Below are 20,556 nucleotides of genomic sequence, written 5' to 3' on the forward strand. Positions count from 1 at the left end.
TGAAGTCAGACCTACAGAATTGAAGTCAGTCACCACTGGTCCTACCTCTACGATTTCTCCTTCTTGGGCTTCACAGGGATCTCCAAATTGAGTCCCAAAGCAACAGCAAAGTCACCCCTGTGCACTTCTCAGGATCTTAAGTCAGCCCCAGATAACATAGAATCTGTCCATTTCTCAGGTGGATAAACTGCAACCAAAGGAGCTGCCCCTCTGCTCTCCTCAACACCTCAGCACAGGACATGTTGCCTCAGTCCCTCAAAACCACATCTACCTAGCCTCCTTCACTGTGCACCCAGGACTGGGCACAGCACCCAGGCCTTACCACCCCATGGCCAGAGGTATGCCTGCACTGTGGCCCTAGAGGAGGTAAACCCCATGAATGGCTCATGGGTTCCTCTGAAGGCTGTTTCACGTTACAGATCCCATCCACCCATCCCCTCCCCACAGCCTCTCTTACTGGGTCACTGGGAATTTGGTCTTTGGAGAAAGGCAGAGCATCAGTGCTGTGAAGGGCTTTAGGGTTTTCTGGTCCTGCGGTTCATGACCCACAGAGTCCATGGATGGGCTTTGTGGGTTTGCAAACCTCTGAACACGCAGACACATTTCTGTACCATTTTTCAGGGGGGATGGTCCACAGCTTTTATCAGCTGGTCTGAGTGCAACAGGTGATGGTTAGTGGCTGAGCCAGAACAGAGCCCCCATAACTCCCAGGGCACTATTTCTGGTACCCACAGTGATGACAGCGGTGACATCAGAGAGAGGCATTTGGGCAGAAAGCCCACCAGACTCTTGGGCTCTTGTGCTTCCCAAGGTTTATTGCATCTTGGCACACACAGAAGGGGACTTCCTTAATACATGAAAGGCACAGTGAGGTCAATGGAGGTGGCAGCTTGGGACGAGAGGACCCGCCCTCGCAAGGCCTGCCCCTGTTACCCTGAGGGCTGGAGGGGCAAATATCTCAGGCACATTTATGATACCAGATGGATCAGAAAGCCAACCAGAGGGCTGAATTCTGCAGGCCAAAGCTGAGGGACTTGGAACCCCACCCAGCCCCACTGCTCACTTTGGAAAATCTAAGACCTCCCACTCCCCACCAAAATAAGCACACAAAAGCTATCGTGTGGTGTGCTTTAAGTTCTCTCTCCAGGAATCTATGTGCCTATCTTTCTAGTTATTTGATTAAACTTTCCTCCTCCTCCAGGAAGCCTTCTTTGCTTAGCTTCTACATCCTGGTCTCTTCTCAGCATTGTTGCATGGGACTGCCATTCCCTGATTTGTACGAGGACATGATTTGCACCTATGCCCATCTGTCCCATCAGCCTGCGATGACCTCCAGAGCAGCTTGCTCTGATCTGCCTCCTGACTTTCTAAAGGCTGGTGCATGTGGGTGGGGCGGGGCCCATTATCATTAGGGGGTGGGCAATTTGGTGAGATTGACACACTGACAAGAGTGTACCTCTGATATTACTCAAGGGCAGTTTATTGAATGTACAGCAGGAATCCAGAGTTCTTAACTCAAGCAAAGAAGGGACTGGGTGTGACCATTTTTAGGAATATTTACATCAAGAGCCATGACTTCTGGCCTGGGAAGTACCATCAGAGATAGATCAAGCTCCCCCCACCAAGCACAGCTCATAGCAACAAGAATTGAGAATCACAAGCACAGCAGGATACAGCCCCAGAGAGAGCACTCAAGATAAGTCACACACCCACAGTCCTCAACAAAGAGGCAACATAATCATGCTGCCCTCATCAAAAGAACCATGGGTTCAAAAAAAACTCCCTTTGTGAAAGAGGCAGTGATATGCCATGGAAAGTATATAGACCCTGGAGTCAGCCAAACCTGGGCTTGACTCGTGGCCCTGGTACTTCATGGGTCACAGGGACAGATTCTACAGCCTCTCAGAGGATGGGGCTTCTCCTCTGTCCTGAGGATGCTGGTTGCATCCACCCAGCAGGTTGGGTAAGAAAGACAGGCATGAGAGGAGCCTGGCATGTAGCAGGCGCTTAGCATATGGTTGTAGCTATTACCAGTAAGGGAGGAGTGGTGGGTGACCCAAGGTGGCAGGAGATCCCTACGTTCTCTGTCACTTGGCTTTGTAGAGACAGATACAGCTGGTGGTCTGAGAGAGGACACCTTTTCTCCTAAATAATGGAGTCATTCGGCAAAGACCTTTCTGAGGGGACAGGCAAGGGCTGCCTGACCGCTTGCCTCCTGGGTGCACATGGAATGAGCCTCAGCCTCAGCACACAGCAAGACTATTCCCCCCTCCCCTCCCCTCCCTCTCCGCCACCCCCTTCCCCTCTTCATCCAGGGAGAACCAGAGCTTCCCAGGGCCAAGAAGGTAATTGGAGCCTGTGCCCCAAAGCCTCCTGAAGGCAGTAAGGGGAAACAAGAAGTCAGAGTCCACGCGGTACCTGAGGAAACAGGACAGTCAGGGGAGGCACGGCACGGGTGGCCGAGTGCACTACAGACAGTCCCGGGACTCGGGGGTGGAGGGTGGGGGACAGCAGACAACTCCAAGTAGGGCGGTGGCCAGGATCTCTCTTCTCCCAGGTGCCGGGAGTTTATCGGGTAGCTTTCCTGGAGGGGGCGCTCTTGCCCCGGGCATCCTTGAGGTCTCCCACTCGTGCCCCTTTGGCCCTGGACTGTCCGGCCCAAGTGCTGCTGGAGCTGCCCGCCAGGCCACTGGGCCCCGTGTCAGCACTGCCAGAGGTGCTGGGGTGGTAGTAACTGTTTCCACTGCTGCTGATGACAGCTGAGGAGGAAGGGCCGAGAACAGAGAAGGGCAGTGAGGGTCAGTCAGTGAAGAAGCCATCCCCCCTCAACCCCCAGCAACCTTCAGCAGCCTGGAAACATCACAAAGACCCACAGACACCCTGCGATGTGCCAGGCTCCGCGTGAGGCAAGGACCACACAGCACAGACACGGTCCCTGTCCTCCTGGAGATTCTTGGACTGTTTGGTGCCCAGTGTACATTCTTTTTTTTTTTTAACTTGTTATTTAAAGTTTATTTTATTTGGGGCGCCTGGGTGGCTCAGTCGGTTGGGCGTCCGACTTCGGCTCAGGTCATGATCTCGGGGTCCGTGAGTTCGAGCCCCGCGTCGGGCTCTGTGCTGACAGCTCAGAGCCTGGGGCCTGTTTCAGATTCTGTGTCTCCCTCTCTCTCTGACCTTCCCCCATTCATGCTCTGTCTCTCTCTGTCTCAAAAATGAATAAACGTTAAAAAAAAATAATAAAACAAAGTTTATTTTATTTATTTTTGAGAGAGAGAGAGAAAGAGAGAGAGAGAGAGAAAGAGAGAATCCCAAGAAGGCTCCACACTGTCAGTGCAGAGCCCAACGTACGGCTTGAACTCACAAACCGTGAGATCATGACCTGAGTCAGCCGCTTAACCAACTGAGACACCCAGGCGTCCCTGCCCCTGTGCACATTGTTAACCCTCTCCCTGGATGACAATGCCCTGGGAAGAGACAGGAAGGAAATGGGGTAGGCATGACTTCAGTCACTGTTTCCATGGGACAAAGGGAAATAGGTTTCCTTTGAAGCCAGAGAAGCTTCAAAAGACAGTTGCAGAAATTCCAAGACTGGGGGTGGGGCAGAACCACTAAAGGAGGTGGCATCGCCCTATCCTCGTGTCCACAGCTTTCCCATCCGGCCAGAGTCCCCACCCAACCCATCTCTCAGGGACACTTACAGATGCTCACAGACGATGGATTCTCACCAGACATCCTGTAAGACAGAAAGTTAGAGAAGGATAAAACCTCAAGGAAGTGTCTACATTCAGCTAAACCTTGATGGGCACCTGCTTTAACACGTAGATTATTTTCATTCATCCTTAAAACAATCCTCGAGATGGGGATTATAATCTCATTTTACAGGTAAGAACATAAAGATGCAGAGACGCTCAATGATTTACCAGGACTGCAGAGCTTGTGCGTGGCAAAGCTAGTGATGAGACCCAATCTGGGGTTTCTGTGTGACCCCACCTGGTATTTTCAGAGCACCCCTCATGCTATTGGCTTCATGTTTGACCTCCATCACAGGAAGGAAGGGAAGCTGAGCTCCCCAGTCAAACCACCACCTTGTGCTCATGTTGTTCATCTTCCACTTCCCAAATGTCCCCAGCCTAGCAGCGAGCCACCCACAGCCCCTTCTCCCCTGCTTCCCCCCGCCCACCCCCCCACCTGCACTCCTCGCCCTCCAGCAGCTTGCGGTAGGTGGCGATCTCCATGTCCAGGGCCAGCTTCAGGCTCATGAGCTCCTGGTACTCCCGCAGCATCCGGGCCAGCTCCTCCTTGGCCTGGTGCAGGGCGGCCTCCAGCTCGTCCAGCTTGGCCCGGGCATCCTTCAGGGCACTGTCGCCCCGCTGCTCGGCATCGGCGATGGCCGTCTCCAGGTTGGCACACTGAAAGCCAAAGACCAGGGAGATCATCAGAATGCAAGAGAGTTTTTAGATCTTCTGGGTTAGGTAGCACAACCCCCATTCTTTACAGATGAGGCCCGAGGTGACAGCAATTAAAAGCTGCAGAGGGGCGCCTGGGTGGCGCAGTCGGTTAAGCGTCCGACTTCAGCCAGGTCACGATCTCGCGGTCAGGGAGTTCGAGCCCCGCGTCGGGCTCTGGGCTGATGGCTCAGAGCCTGGAGCCTGTTTCTGATTCTGTGTCTCCCTCTCTCTCTGCCCCTCGCCCGTTCATGCTCTGTCTCTCTCTGTCCCAAAAATAAATAAACGTTGAAAAAAAAAATTTTAAAAAGCTGCAGAGCCAGCACTCGACCCTGGGTCTCCTCTATTTTCTGTCGCAGATGGATATTTACAGGAATTGGTGTGAGAAGCTGTTGAAGCAGTTACATGTCATGAGTATAGGAAGAAAACTTTGATGTTCGCAAAGTTGTCTAGTCCCTGGGGTTGGAGGCCACCAGTGGCTATAAACTCAAAGGACACCAGGTCCAAGAGAATCACGCTGAGACCCCAGCCAGAACGCCTCTAAGGAGCAGACAGCATCCCAGTAGTCAGATTCCTGCCTGCAGGACAGCTCCCAGTCAGGACGCTTGCTACCTGTTACCACCAAGAGCAAGCATTTCTGGACCAATCCAGCACTCTGCAGGGAGAGTCTGGCTCAGTGCTCCCCCCTTGGCAGCCTGAATTGGGTGAAGGAGGCTTCCCTTAGAGCAGGAGGTTAAAGGTCTGAAATCACAACTACAACCTCAGAAACTAGATTCTGACAAACACCTAGCAGCACTGTGATGTCATGTACTGATGGGGAGGAAAGCTGTCCCCGGGCTCCCCCATATCGCCTGGAGTAGAGGCCTCAGGGAGGAGAGTAGGCTCTGATCTTTCAGTTTGGTGACTCTGTCACTGGCAGAGTTGACCTGGTTCTTTGGGGAGGACCAGGACAGGAAGGATTCCCCACCATCTTAAAATCAGCTCCCCACTGACATGGTGTTTAAGTCTTGCTGCTTCCAGGTGAGACAGGATCCCCCAGCTGAAGTGGACATCCCACGTGGTACAGGGCAGGGCCACCCAGGAGGGCTTCATCTGCTGTTGTCCTCCCTCCGTCACCAGGACTACGCCCCACCCGGAGGGCAGGAACTTAACGTGGCCATGGAGGGGCCCGGGATGCATTCCCCACGCATCCCACATGTGTTGAGTGTCCATTGGGAGGAGGAGGTGTGGGAGCTGCCACCAGAGGGCACATCTGAAGGGTTGTACAGCAGGTTTGTTTCACACAGAAAAGGTCTGAGAAAGAGGGAAAAAAGAAAGAGGAAACCTGATTTCTAATGTTGGCTCTGTTGATGACCGGCTGGAGACCTTGGGCAAGTCACTTTCCCTCTCCAGCTCATCTTCCTTACCTATGAACTGGGAGTCAGATGAGGTGAGCTCAAGGCATTTCCCAATCCTGAGCACTGTGCCAGCTCTGACCACAGGGGTACAGAGGCAGGTGGGAAACAGGGACAGTGGATGGCTGAGGGGCTCCCACGCCCAGGTTGGGAGATTTGCTTTGTGCAAAAGGGTGGGCTCCAGTTTCTCCATCGCAGGGGATGAAATTGAACTTCACCAAGAACTTGACAATCTTTGTGAAGTTGCTGCCCACCTGCTTCTTCACACTGGCAATCTCACACCGGATCCTCTGGATGAGCCGGTTCAGCTCTGACATCTCGTTCTTGGTGTGTTTGAGGTCATCACCGTGCCGGCCGGCTGCCAGCTGCAACTCTTGGATCTGGTTTCCCAGAGATAGAAAGTTGGTTATGAGACAGGACTGCATCCCCTGTCCCCCGACTTGAAGTAGGGGAAGGGTCCTGAGCAAACAATCCCATGGCTGGGACCAACCAGGGGAGGTGGTTCCAGAGCAGGAAGTGATAGAGCGGGGGCCTGGGCACCCTTCCAGGGGTTTTGTGGTGGTTCCGGCCCAGAAGTCCACCCCCTTCTCTAAGCAGAGCCCGTGTGCTGGGTCCATCCTTTCTCCTTGCTCTGCTTGTGTTCTTTCCTCAGCTGGATGAAAGAAAGACGTAAGTCACATTTATTAAGCACTTTCAAAATCTAAGAAGTGCTTCAGCTTGTTTAGCACCTCTTTACAGGAGCATCTGCATAGGCCTGGCTCTGCTCCAGGTACTGGAGGACATAGCAGTGAGCAGGATAGGTGAAGTCCCTGTCCCCACAGAACATAAATTCTCCCATAGCCCTTTCTCAGTGACAAGTGGAGAGCCAGGAAACTGACGGCCGTGTGTACCCTTAAGATGGCGGGATTGTTGGCTCGGGGCTCGTAGCTCGTATCTTCCCCTCTCCCCTTGCCCAGTCCTCCAGAGAAGAGGGGATGACATATCCATGGACAGGGGACGAGGAACCTGTGATCTTTGCTGTTAGCGGGATTTAACAAACATGAAAAGGGGGGCCAGAGCATGGCAGGTGTGAAGCCCTGAAGAGTACCCAGGTAGAGTCTCCTCCAAACATAATTGCCATTGCCCAGAAGGTGCCTAGACTTTCACTTCCTCATCTTGGAAGTCTCCCCACACTGATTAGGAAAGAGCTCGGGGCTTCCTCTTCCCTCCCCACCCCACCCTGGGTCTTCCCTAGTTACTCTCCCCCATATTTGTTACTCTTCTGCCCCATAATGACATGCCATAATCCCTGGAAACACATTTGTTTTACAGCAGGAACACCTCTCTTCTTTCTTCCGTCAATGGATTGCCTGTCCCTCTCCGTTGAATATGCCCATCCATACCAATTTTATGTTTTACCTTGGATAATAGTCTCTACTAAGAATTTTTTTCAAGTAGGATGTGGTTAAAGCATTGGTTGTAACCATTCTTTCTTTCAGCACATCTACAAAGATGGCTCTTGAATTCACTGGTGGAGGTGTCCCTTCCCAGGAAAGGAGAGGCTGGTGGAGGACAGCGATCCCCCTGGTGCCCACCTTGCTCTGGTACAGGGCCTCAGCCTCTGCCTTGCTCTTCAGGGCGATCTCCTCATACTGAGCTCGGACCTTGGCAATGATGCTGTCCAGGTCCAGGTCCCGGTTGTTGTCCATGGACAGGATAACAGAGGTCTCGCTGGCATGAGTCTGGATCTGGGCCATCTCCTGAATTGAGAGATGAGGAGAGTCAGTGTCACCCAGCCTCCCTCTGCTGCCTATTAGTCTTCTGGGCTTACATGGTGGGAAGAAGTGCCTGCTCCAGATCTGTCTGTTGGAGCGGAGGGAGAAGGCTCACAGCAGCAGGATATACCCCACAGGGGCAGCAGGCAGTCGACGGCATTTCCCATAACTCACAGGGTTAAGAACCTGTGCTTGAGTAGAACTTCACAAGGTCATTTTTTCCTGCCTGCACACAAGGTCACTATCATAGCCCAGGTGGGATTGTCTCTTATGTATATGGCTTCTGGGGACCAAGATCCTACACTTCCATGGTCTCGCAGTGCAGAGTTTTGCACCTTTCTATAAAAACAGGCTTCATTCTATTTATTCTAAATCCTTCTAATTGGCATCCCAGGGAAGAGCCAAGTGAAGCCTCCAGCTGGCAAGAGGCAGGGTGGAGAAAGGGTAGGAGTATCCTCACCGCGTCATACAAACACTTGAGGAACTTGATGTCTTTATCCAGAGAGTCTACTTTGGCCTGAAGCTCCACCTTGACCGTGTAGGCTGCATCCACATCCTGCCAAGAGGGGCCCAGAACATTCAGTCAATACCATCCCATCTCATCAGCTTTCCCTGTCCCTGATCCCAGAGCCATCTGATTTCCTATTTTTTTGCCTGCAAATGGAAGCATATGGTTGAATAAAATCACTCAATATTGCTTTTTCTCATACTCACTTACTCTCTGAAAATAGGGAAAGGGGAATGTTGCTTGTTACACTGGAGAAAAACAATGCCCAGAGAGGTAGAATGAGTTTCCCCAAGTCACACAGGAAGGTCAAGCTGGACCAGAGTTTCCTGACTCCCAGGCCAGAATTCTCTGCTGTCTGTCTCTCTGCCCATCCCCTGGGTGTGTGTCCTGTCTCTCCAACTTGCTAGAGGCCGGAACAATGACTCCATCCCCATTTAGGCGTAAGCCCCTCCCGAGGAGGCCTGGGCTGGAGTCCTGAGTGGAGGCGGTTCAGATAGGGGTGCAAGAGACTCAGGTCTATAGGCTCTTCTCTTCCTTACCTTCTTGAGCACCACAAACTCATTCTCAGCTGTTGTGCGCTGATTAATCTCCACCTCATACCTGGGAGAAAGGAGAGAGGATAGCAGAGACCTCAGTCCCACTGGCCAAGTAACCTTCCCTTCCCACTGTCCGGGCAAATGCTTGGGTGCAGAGTCCCTGCTGGATTGCCTAGCGTTGCACAGGCTGGGAGTGGCAGGACTATGTCCCTGAGTTGCCTCATTTATATTCCACTCTCTGGATCCTAGGAAAATATCCAAGTGTCCATTAGGCTCCCTAAACTGGCCACTGAACCAGTCAGTGGATCAATGAGCATGGAACTCCTTCCAATCAACCAGATAGGACGTTCTTAGCAACAGAGCACAACCCCTGTTGTGCCACAACCAGGGGAGGGGTGTAAGCCCCTGGCCCTGGTGCTTGCTCCCTCCCCACCGAAAAAGTGGCACAGAGATTGGGTTTGCCAAGAAGCCTCTGGGAATATGACCTATGACCTTGGTGGGCCGTGCTCACCTCTTTTTGTAGTCCTCCACCACGTCCCGCACGTTCCGCAGCTCCGAGTCCAGCCGCACCCTGTCCCCGGACAGCGTCTCCAGCTGCTTCCGTAGGTTGCTGATGTAGCCCTCGAGGATGGGCTCCAGGTTCTTCCTGCAGCTGTTCAGGTCCAGCTGCTGTAGCAGCTCCCACTTGGTCTCCAGCACCTGGTTCTGCTGCTCCAGGAACCGCACCTGGGACCACAATGGAGGCTATTGTGTCCATGGACATGGGCCATTGACTCCCAGGTTATATGAATTTTTCTAAAGTCGTTTGGCTTAAGTGCTGACTCTCCACTCATGGGATTCCATGCAAACTAGACCTTTACAAGTGGCCATTCCATAGCCTTCTGGACAAAACCAATCCCTGAAATCTCGAGGAAGAAGGAAATTCCATAGCTTTCTTCCGTCACCTGACTCAGCACCTGGGAGATGCTCCCCCTGATGACTCAGCCAAGGGTTTCTTCTGTACTGTGAGCCCTCCCCTCCCAATAGTGCTGATCCTACCTTGTCTTCTTTAAAGAGCTGGAGATTCATCAAGTTGTCCTCCAGAAACCCAGCACTTCTTTCTCAAGGTGGGGCTATGCTTCACTCAATTCTCCACCCTTCTTTGCAAAATCCCTCAAGAAAGCAGCACATTCATTCATCTCTTTGTGCTACCTAGCTTACAAGATGTTATGATCAGGGAGCCCTTCCTGACACCCAGCTGCCACCTTTCCATCCACTGTGCCCTGTCTACTCCCAGGCAACAGGGATTTGTTCCCATCTCACTGGACTGTCTCATCCTCCTCCTGTGAGACCCACCTTGTCGATGAAGGAGGCGAACTTGTTGTTCAGAGCTTTGATCTGCTCCCGCTCCTGGGTGCGCACTCTCTGGATCTCAGGGTCCAGCTCCACGTTGAGGGGGGCCAGGAGGCTCTTGTTGATGGTGACCTGGTGGATGCCCCCGGGTGGGCACATGGATGGGCACACGGGCCCCGAGGCCACACTGCCAAACATGCTGCCAGCAAAGCCAGTGGCCCGGCCCCCTCCATATCCAGAGCCAGGCCCAAAGCTGTAACCTCCAGTCCAAACACCACCACCAGCCGTATTGAAGGAAATACACCGATTCCCTCCAAGACTATAGAGGCTCCGACTGCTGAAGCCAGCCCCAGGTCCTTTGCCAGCGGCACGGTAAGAAGCCATACTGCCCACAGCCTTCCTCAGCACCACAGCTGAGCGCCCACTGAAGCCACCCTTGTCACCACCAGCCTTGATGTTCAGCTGGCGACTCATGGTGGGAAGGATGGAGTTGACAGAGCTGGAGAGAATACCAACGGATAGAGAACACTCTGACGGGGCACCCAGAGTGCTGCCTCCTTTTATCCTGTCGAGCCCAGGACACCGGAAAAGGGCGTCTCTCCACTATCTCCTTTCCTAGTGCTAAAGGGCCAGGGGCCATGGGCAATTTGTAGAATAGAGATCTCCAACCCTTCATGGGAACAAAGCATTTCTGATAACAAGCGGAATATGCTGTCCTTGCAGACCGGAGTGGTCTAATCTGGCATTTATCTGTGCTCTTAATTAGGGAGCAGGAAACTTATCCCCTTCAGAGATCTCCTAGCTTTATTTTTCTAGGGCTTCCTCTGTCTTGTTTATCTATCAGTGAGGAGCAAAGGCAATGCCTGGCTTTATCCAGAGAAGACCCATCTGAAAACCCAAGGTTTCCTCCCAAGAGAACCCATCTCCCATTATTGGGTTGGTAGTAGTGAGGAGCCGAAGTATTCATGCCAGAGAAGAGGAGACTTGGAAAGAACATGGTGTCTTCAAAGATCTAGATCCAAGACAGAAGTTCCAGGAGTCATTCTTTGGGTCACTGTCGGGACCCCAGCTGTTCAGCAATGGAACGAACCATAGGAAGATAATGGAAGCAACCACACAGAGTCTGCATGGCCCTCAGCAGGGGTATTGTCTGGGGCTTTCTGTGGGTGAGGCCTGCGGGGGCTGGTGGTTGGTGGTGACCTTGATGTTGCCTTTTCAACAGTAAAAACCTTTTCAGGCAGCTGGCAGTTCCCGCAGCCACATTTTTGCTCCCGAATAAGGTTGTCCACCCCATACTGGGTCTCCCCAACCCCTGTGATCCCTGGAGAAACACTCCACACCCAGGGACCAAGCTGCAGGAGTCCCTGAGTTCAGGGTGGACTGTTGTGTCAGTTTCCTGATCATTTCAGGAAGCCACTCAATTAAGGGACGGGAGAGAGCAGCTCTTTCTTAGTTCAGGTAGTCCTGGTGGGGTGAAATGTTACAAAATTCCTTCAAAAACAGGCATCTGGTAGCTATCTTGATGCAGGACTGCGGAAGCTCCTTCTCCAGGGACCCTGTCTCCCCAGCCCCCCACCCTCCCATCCCCCACCGTCCCAGCAGGGCCTCGCCCCAGGGCATGGGGGGGCATAATGTAAGTGGTTTCTTGTGGCTTTCTAAGCCATATTGCAGGTGCTGGTTTGTGAATGAGTCCCTTGACCAACACACAGCCCCAGCCACCAAGGAGCTGCGGACCAATAAGAGGAATCTCCGTAAAGAACTTAATCTGGGGCCAGAGCTCCAGACAGAACAGCACTGTGATGCTGGGGGAAGCACGCTAATTTTGACCATAGATTTCAGGAACCTCCAGAAGGCGGGGCTAGTACCCCCCCCCCAGCACTCTTGGGGGTGGGGGCTGGTTCGCAGCAGCTGCTCCCAGGGGACTGACGTATGACTTGTAGTGGCAGCGATGGTGGCAGCGATAGAACCTGCCCACCGTAGTAATAGTGACAGAGCAGACAAAAAGAGTTCGCATCAATCGTTCACACCGCATGTGCCCAGCATTGTGCTCAGGACCACCAGCATTTCTACTTTAACCCTGACCTTCCACACTTTTCTTGACAGGTGAGAACTGGAGGCTTAGAGATGATAAAGAATTTGCCTGAGGGCACTGGGCTGGGAAGTCAGAGCTGGCACTGGAATTCGAATGCGTCTGGTCTCAAGGCCGCGTTCCCAACCAGCACGTAATGGGATAAGATGTCAGCTAGCAGCAAAGGCGCAGGGCTTTCTGTGCTGGGGGCTGGGCAGTGATAGTGATGGCGGTGATGACGGCCATGGGCTGGGGGTGGTGACGCAGAAGGAAGAGGAGGAGGCAGAGGGGACTTTCCGGACAGGTGTCATCATCGCTGCCACGCACAGGTGCCCCTCCCAGCGAATTCTAGGGAACGTAATTGCAGGGAATTGTCTCCGACCCACATTGTGGGATCTCTGGCAGTCCCGATCTTTGCTGTGATGGCCACCTTCTAATCAGCCACCACGCTCCCCACCCCAATCTTTGAGTTCACTGGGCTACTGAGCATGCCAAAGTCTGAAGAGATCAGTTCATTCAATAGCTGTAAAATTGAGTTCCTACTGTGTTTACCGCTCTCCGCTGGACAGTGAGAGAGAAACGTCTAAGACACTCTCCTTCTTCTCTAAAAAACGGAAACTGAAGTGGAGGAGACAAAATACAAGGGTGTGAAACTTGTCTGGTTGTTGCTTTTGCAGTTTTAACGCCACATGCCTGCACTGGATTACGTGTGACTCTGACAATTTCAGCAGTTACTGAAATTCCGATTAAAAAAAAAATCAGAATAAAATACGTGGGGTTTGGGGCTCCCGGGGGGGCTCAGTCGATTAGATACCTGACTTCGGCTCAGGTCATGATCTCGCGGTTTGTGAGTCTGAGCCCCGCGCTGGGCTCCGAGCTAACAGCAAGGAGCCTGCTTGGGATTCTCTCTCTCTCCCTCTCTGCCTCTTCCCCACTTTCTCTCTCTCTCTCTCTCTCTCAAAATAAATAAATAATAAAAAATATACATGGGGCTTTCTGAGGTGGGGGTCGGGAAGTGAGAGGTGGGCCAGGCTGCACAGGGGCAAAAGGGACAAAAGGGAAAGACGGTGGAGTGGCCGGGACACCTGCCTTCTCCCTGCGGACAGTGCAGCATCATGCGAAGGTAAAGAGGGGAAGAGACGTCACACTTTAGCTTAATGAGCAGTCTCTGTCATTGCATGAGAACTGTCGGGAGACAGGTACCCCGGGGAGCCCCCAGGGTGCTGAGCCTGTAGACACCACCATCTCCTGCCATCTTGGTTAAGGATACTTCCGGAGGGTAAGAGGCCCACTCTGCAGGGCACACCACACTGGAGGTAAATCAAAAGCAGGGCCTTGAATAATCTCAAATGGACACAACCAAAGTCCCGTCTGCCTGGCTTGAGAATGGATATTGAAGGCCATTTTCCTCTAGTCCATTGGCCTTTGGACTACCCCTCAACACAGTCTAGGGAAGCAGTGTTCTGTAGTTAAAGGCCATTAATGGAGGGAAGAATAAACCTGAAGGATCCTTGACCGAACTTTGGGGCTGCAAGACTTGGGGACACACCACAGCACCTTAGAAATGGCAAAAGCACTTGAAACTGAATTCCCTGATTTCCCTTTAAAAGTGAGCTCAGTGCAGAAACCTAAGACTCCTGACCTGTCTGAACCAGTTTGAAAGGAGGCTGTTTTTCCATCCTTGTCCAAATTTAGCTAGCCCCAACAATAGAGTTCATGTGCTTTTCTGCCACCCTCACCACACCCCCTCCCAGCACCCTTCCCCTCCCTGACATGAAATGCTCTGCATCCTGGAGGATCCCATCTGACAGCAGATAGAACATGCACCTGCGAGGTGGGGCCCAGCCCACTGCGGCAATCTGGGGCTCCAGATGCAGGATGAGAGGCAGAGGGGCAGACGATGTGGAGAGAGGGAGACAGAAAGTTCTGCGTTAGGAAGAAGGGGCACAGGATATGAGGGAGAGCACCCCAGACAGGACGGCTGGGAGAAGTAGCTGAAGACCATTTTGTAGGGTGACCAACGATCCTGGTTTGCCTGGGACGGAGGGGTTTTCCAAAACATGCATCCTTCAGTGCTGCCCCTGGGCAGTTCTGAAACACCCAGACGGTTGATCACTCTAGCACCCTCCATATCGCACTGTACAGACTAGCAAATTCTCCAGCAGTTTGTAGGGGTCACTAAAGTTGCATCTCCCCCAGTCTGTAAAATGTCAATACCCAAGCAATTCTCTGGTCTCCCTCCCTCTCTCTCTCTCTCTCTCTCTCTGCTAATCCCCCCAACAGCCCCCTACCCAAGTGTTAGCATGAATTCCCCCCACCCCAGATTATTGAGAAGACGGGTAGCTAGATGACATCAATTTAACTCTATTCCACACTCACTCACTTAAATGCTTGCCCCATTATAAGGTGCTGTGCTGAGCGAAATCCCAGATAGGCCATCACCATGGTCCCCACTGCCATTTCTTGGTGCCACGTTAGCATAGAAGACGCTGTACAGGACGCCTCTACTGACTACAACTTAACAGAGGATGTTTAGTGACTTGAAACTTCTCCCTGCTAGTTCTCATAGAACTTTCTACAGACACGCCTCGGTATCTCTCCACAAACACCCTTCTCTGAGTCGAGGGCCTTCCCCACGTCCCCTCCTCCGCACCAGCATCTCTTTCCTTCTTGCTGGCATAGTCCATCTCAGGAGGGGCGCGACTCCTGAGAAAAGCGGCAGGGCAGTCCCGTCCCCCGGGTGCACCACTGGATTTCAGCCCCACTCGCCCCCTCACCAGGTCCCGGTGCTGGGCACAACCCTCGTGGCCCTCAGGGCAGTCTTGGTGGCTTGCCTGAGTCCCAAGGATGGGCTCATGACGTACAGTGAGTTGGAGCCTCTGGCCAGAAGTCTCCCTCCTCCCAACAGGAGGGTCGCCAGAGAGTCCTGGCTTCCCTGTGAGTTCCCCCCTGCTTCTCCAGGGCTGGCTGGGCTCTGTCATCCAGTCCCCTGGGTCTCTTCCTCACTGAGCCCCTGGGAGAGGGCGGTGGTCTCCCAGTTCCCACCCCTGTCTACTCTGGGCTCTATCCACAGGGAACTCTGTCCCGCCCTCCTTCCCTCTGACTGGTTCTGCAGTCTGGTTTTTTATTTTCGCAGACTGAGTACCCTTTTGCCTTCAGCACATCCCGGACTGTGTCTCACTAAACTCCTCCATTCTTGTTTCCTTCTCTCTCTTCCTACTCCCTGGCTCCTAAGCCTGTAATGGCTGGACAGACCCCCAGTCCTTTAGTGTCGATCAAGAACTCGGTAGCTCTTTACCCCCCCCCCCCCTTTTTAAAAAGAAAAGCTCTCTAAACTCTCTACAGCTCCACCCCACCACCCACCTAGTCATCACAGGGCACTTTCCTCTCAGCTCAAGTGCACAGAGGTATGTGCAGACAAGCACAGTCTTGCTCTGGAAGAGGACACATTTTCTTCCATTTGCTTGTTTGAAAATACCACTGGGCCCCCATTCCTGTATTACTTCATCTGTCTCCTTACCTCAGACCCCTCCACCCCAGCCGCTTCTGGAAGAAGTTTGCAAGGTATTTCCTGGTCCCCTTTATTGCTCGATTCTTTTTTTGAAAGACAATGGAGAGGCTGGAGGAAATGAAATGTCTTAATCTTTCCATCGTGACTGTGAACTTGGGTGCTTGATCTGCCTCTTCCTTTGCCCATTTCCAAAGCAAACAGGCTGGGCTGTGCAGTGGGCTGTAATTAAGCCACTCTTCACTAATGACATGCTCTCTATCTCCCATCAGAGCATGGTGCAGCCCTGCCCAAATAGGAGGGGAAACCCCTCCCCACCCCCATCCGGTTCCTAGGGAGAAACAGGAGTGAGTGGTGAGCTGGGCCTGGGGGGGATGGGCACCTGCTTCAGGTGTGGGGGGAATGGCCATCCCCCTTCCCTGTGCCCTAATCATACCTGAGCCTGGGGGGTCCTGGGGAAGGGCGTTGGGAAGGGGACCGGAGAAAGGAAGAGGCATCCAGGCAGGACCGAAGCACTAAGGGGTCTGGGGTGACCATAGGCAAGGTAGGAAGTGGGAGGAAAAAATATAAACACGGGACATCTGGAAAGAAATACAAGAAATAAGAAGCTGTTGTTTTAGGAAACGGAAGCTGGAAAAGACTGGGTCAGTGGGGGCGGAGGGAATGGGTTGGTCCTGGGGGGAGGGGCTAAGAGAGGGTACAGGAAGAGTCTCTGGAGGCAGAGGCTTGAACTGAGCTGTTCCAAGAAAGGCATTTCCATCCAGCCCCAGCCCAGGTGGAAGGGGACAGTTACCTGCAGGCTACTGTGCTGGGAGGTCCTAAGTACCACTGTCTGGAACACCAGCCTGGCATGGACCTAGAACCTCAGGCATGTGGGGCTTCGGTGACGCCCCACGTTGGCACCTGAGGCTGGGGTCAGAGCTCCATTCAGAGCTGAGACCTGAGTGAAGCGTCTTTATAAGATTCTGTCAACCCTCCCTTCCAGAGCAAAAGGACTGGAGACCCCAAGTCCCCCTCTCCTCAGTGTTGTGGGCTCCCACCGAGGCACGTGAGACTTTATGGCCACGCTTCTAGGTGCAACACACAGCTGTGGGTTCAGGAGGCTGGTTGTGAAAAGAGACTGCAGATCGGAGAGTGGGGGACGGGGCCGCACACCAGGACAGGAACAGTCTGGAAGTGGGAGCCAGTGAGCACAAGAGACGGGGGTGCACTGGTTCCCATTAGGGCAGAGGAACAGCTGGGCAGCATGGAACAAGGGTGGGGGCCACATGTCGTAACTGAGAGCCAAGGAGAGGGCTGAGAAGGACCAGCGGCTGTGGGAGAGAACCTTCTAGAAACCGATGTGAGCTGGAAGGGCTGAAGGGAATAAGATGGGGAAGAGCTGCTGGCCTGGGATTGGAATCCAGCAGGGAATCCAGCAGGGATTGGAATCCACACAGTGAAACAGCTGTGCTCAGGTGTAGACACCGAGTGCTCGCTTGTTGAGGGCTTGCTGGGTGCATTTTGATGCATTTCATCCTCACACCAGTCCTGTAGATAAATGCTCTTATTTTTCCCACTTTACAAATGAGAAAACAAAGGAGCAGGCAGACGGGGTTGCCCGAGTCACAGTTTTATAAGTGGCAAAAGAAATACTCAACTGGCCAACGGCAGACTGTGCCCTTCCACACAGGGCGACTTCCTGCGCACAGGTCCCCTCTAGCCTGGGTCCACTGTGCTATGGTTCAGGTCCCTTGTTGGGAGCAGCTTTAATCTGGAACTTGGCGCTGCATCTGGAGTGTTTGGACCCCCTGAGAGCCCTCCTGGGGAAGATGGATGGATGGCTGGAAGAATGGACTGGAAGCAAGAAGGAAGGATTCAAGCAACAAGCCTCTAAGAGGGACCACATCTACACAGGGGTGTGGTGTGGACGTTTACCAGAGGGCAGCGATGCGCGAGGCCATGGAAAGTGGTTCACAGGAGAGAAGAGACTCTCACTGTCTCTGGCGGTTCTGGTAGCACTTGCCAAATAAAGCGATTGTCCTACAAGCAGTTGTCATCCCGAAGGTGATGGAAGTGGTGGAGGCCCTGGAAGAAAGATTGGACACAGCTAGCAAAGGGCAGCTGGAAATCTCAGAGCAGCTGCCAAATGTGACATAAAAGGTCTTTAAGAAGCCCTTTCCACCTCCTCCAGGAAGCCTTCCCAGAATGTCTGTGTTCAGCTCTGATCTCTTCCTTCCTCTGTTACCCCTTGGCTGTGCCTTGCCAGCACCTCCATGCCTGTGTCATCTACTGAGAGAGACAGAGACAGAGAGACAGAGAAAGAGAGAGATCTCAGAGGGGGCCGCCCTGCATCAAGGCAGGGATTTGCACACAGTGCAGATGGGGCTGGGGGAGCGTATTGCTGAGGGATGCGGGTTTCACCCCCCAGGACCTCCAGATCAGCACCACGATTCTCAGGCACTCATTGAGGAAGAGCTGGCTGGAAGCCCCAAGATCTCTGAGTAGAGATGAGGAGGTTCAGGCTTCGCAGCCAGCGCCCCTCACCCTATGTGAGTGAGAGGTCAGAGAGGAGAGGGAGGGGGCAGGAGCCAGGGTCTGGGCAACATGGAGGCTGGGGCCAGCCTGGGCACGCCAGGGAATGAAACAGCATCTCCTCCAGCTGGCACCCTGTGGCGGGCACAGAGCCTTGTTCCAGATCATTCCACACCCTCTGCGCTAAAGGGAAGTCTCCTCTGGAGCCACGGAAAAGGAAGGTGCAGTACCCGGGGCTGCTGGCAGAGGGCAGTGTGTGTGCACAAAATCCAGGCTCCAAGGAGTTCTTTCTCCTGCTTAGAAATCAGCAGTTCGTGACCGCATGGGAATGTGTTTCAATGAGAAGACCCAGTGCCCCCTGTCCTGCACTTAACCCCTCTCAGCCAGGTCCTTGGGCACAGTCCTGCGGTGGACTGATGGGTCGTGAACCAGTTCAGAGCCGGCATAGAAGGCCCCTGCACGGGCAATAATATTGTAACAACCAACATCTGTTGGCTGCAAACTATATTCCAGGCAAACTGTAGTTCTTCCATGATCCTTTTTCATTTATTCCTCTACAATGAGAACCTTGTCAGTAACGAAGCGTCCTGTCTGGAAGTATGGGCTCTGCAGCTGGGCTGGCGTTCGGTTCCCAACGCTGCCATTTCTTAACTATGTGACATTGGATGGTTTCTTTCACTCCTCTGAGCCTCAGTATTCTCATTACTAAGATGTGCATTATGATCATTGCATCTTGTAGCAATAACACCTATATCAGATTGTTGGAAGAATTAACTGAGTTGCCGGAGGTAAAGTGCTCAGGAGAGTTGGGGTCGAGAACAGTGCCTGTCGTAGGAAAGGCTCAGTGATGGCCAGCTTGTGCCGATCCTATCTTGCAAGGGCAAGATCTTGCACGAGGGCCACAACTAGCCATTAGAAGAGCCAGGATGGGAAGCCAAGCTTACGACACTCGACTGGTATGCTAGCAGGGGGACCGTTTGCCTGAGACAGGCTGGCTTATGCCTGTCATCTGACCATCCAGTTTAGCAAGGGTCCAGATCCAGAGGGTTCCAGATTGGTTGATAAGTTATATAAACTTCATATACATGGATGTCTATAAAACTCAAATTTATTAACACAAGTATGTTTCATTACTCACAAACCAAGTCATCAGGTCACCTGTGTGTACCCCAAGCCCCTTCTCCCCAGCGAAGGTGGACTAGACTAAGCCATGCATTCTTGCAGCAAACGTGTATTGAGTCCCAACTGTGATGCAGACTGGGGGCCCTGAAACACGGGGCTGAGAGGGAGTGGGGTGAGGTGACACACGTGTGTGCAACTACCAGGACAGCAGGAAAATAAAGCACCAACTATAATGCAGATTCTGGAATGGTGCTGTGGATGTGTGGGGCTGTGAACCAGGGCAGAGCACAGAACCATCCAGGCCTCCATTTGCTGGCCTATAAAGTGAGGAGACAAGGAGGGATGCCTGGGTGGCTCAGTCAGTTAAGCATCCGACTCTTGATTTCAGCTCAGGTCATGATCTCGCCTTTCGTGGAATCAAGCCCATGTCGAGCCCCATGTCGGGCACCATACTGACAATATGGAGGCTGTTTGGGATTCTCTCTCCTCTCTCTGTGTCTCCCCTACTCACATTTGTGCTCTCTCTCTCTCTCAAAATGAGTAAATAAACATTTTTTTTTAAGTAAGGGGACAGGGAGAACTGTCTGGCCACCAGCTCTAATGTTCCCTCTCATTTAATGTTCAATGACTTTGATGGAGTCTGCCAGGAGGGACCAGAAAAAGCATGAACGTGGGAGGTGGCATTTCAGCCAGGCCACAAAGGATGAACACGGGCTTTCCCTAAATGGGGCACGGGAACCTGCAAGTGAAAAAATCATATTTGCAAAGATCCTTGGGTATGAAAAGTCCTGGCCCGCTGGAAAGAAAAACCAAGGTTAAAGCTAGGGATGATGTGGGAGGAGAAGGCGTCACTGGGCACCTCGAATGCCCCCCTCAAACGAGGCTCATCCCTGGAAGGTGGTCTCACTCTTAGCACCTTGCTGGAACCAACGGTGGGAACTGATTCCGAGAAAACAATACCCCTGCAGAGACACGCGCGTGCCTCAGAGAGCACCCTTCTTCCTTCACTTAATTTCCACTCATGGCAATAATCACTGCTTGACCGTGTGTTATGGATGTCTCTGTTAGTTGCGTGGTTTCACTCTTCTCATAGGCTGTAAGCTCTGTTGAGAACACAGTCTGTGCCTGTTTGTTTACTCCAGTATTCCCAGTACCTGAAGACTGGTTTGGTGAGCCGCTACTTTCTGCACCCAACAGATCCGACGCATCCAGAAACGTACACACAGGCAAGCCTCAAACTTTGCGGTGGAAAAGAATTGGCTGGAAAAACAGAAAGAGGCCCTCTGTGGGGCAGCGGAGTTAAGGCGGTTGGCAGGAGAGTGAGGAGGTAAGGAAAAAGAAGGAAATAAGAGGCACTTAGTGTGGGTGCCTTTGA

At 52.8% G+C, this 20,556-nt stretch overlaps 1 protein-coding gene across 1 annotated transcript; it reads right to left on the bottom strand.

Annotated features, from left to right (window-relative positions):
• Positions 1–799: 799 nt before the first annotated feature.
• KRT74 (keratin 74) lies at positions 800–10,498 on the bottom strand. The gene is made up of 9 exons (XM_030321481.2): positions 9,973–10,498; positions 9,149–9,363; positions 8,641–8,701; positions 8,054–8,149; positions 7,414–7,578; positions 6,094–6,219; positions 4,189–4,409; positions 3,699–3,733; positions 800–2,759 (listed from the first exon to the last, which is right to left on the bottom strand). Exons 1-9 carry the CDS (start codon positions 10,441–10,443, stop codon positions 2,569–2,571), a joined length of 1,581 nt encoding a protein of 526 aa, XP_030177341.1. The 5' UTR covers positions 10,444–10,498; the 3' UTR covers positions 800–2,568.
• Between the last annotated feature and the right edge of the window lie 10,058 nt (positions 10,499–20,556).

The sequence above is a fragment of the Lynx canadensis genome, chromosome B4, assembly GCF_007474595.2.
Source record: "Lynx canadensis isolate LIC74 chromosome B4, mLynCan4.pri.v2, whole genome shotgun sequence".
NCBI classification, from domain to species: domain Eukaryota; kingdom Metazoa; phylum Chordata; class Mammalia; order Carnivora; family Felidae; genus Lynx; species Lynx canadensis.

Excerpts from the sequence above, each read along its gene's own strand:
- KRT74 (XM_030321481.2), bottom strand. The coding sequence starts at position 10,443 with ATGAGTCGCCAGCTGAACATCAAGGCTGGTGGTGACAAGGGTGGCTTC. Across the intron at positions 8,702-9,148 it reads GTGGAGGACTACAAAAAGAG|GTATGAGGTGGAGATTAATC; the intron begins GTGAGCACGGCC and ends CCTTTCTCCCAG. Across the intron at positions 7,579-8,053 it reads TCAAGTGTTTGTATGACGCG|GAGATGGCCCAGATCCAGAC; the intron begins GTGAGGATACTC and ends CTCTCAATTCAG.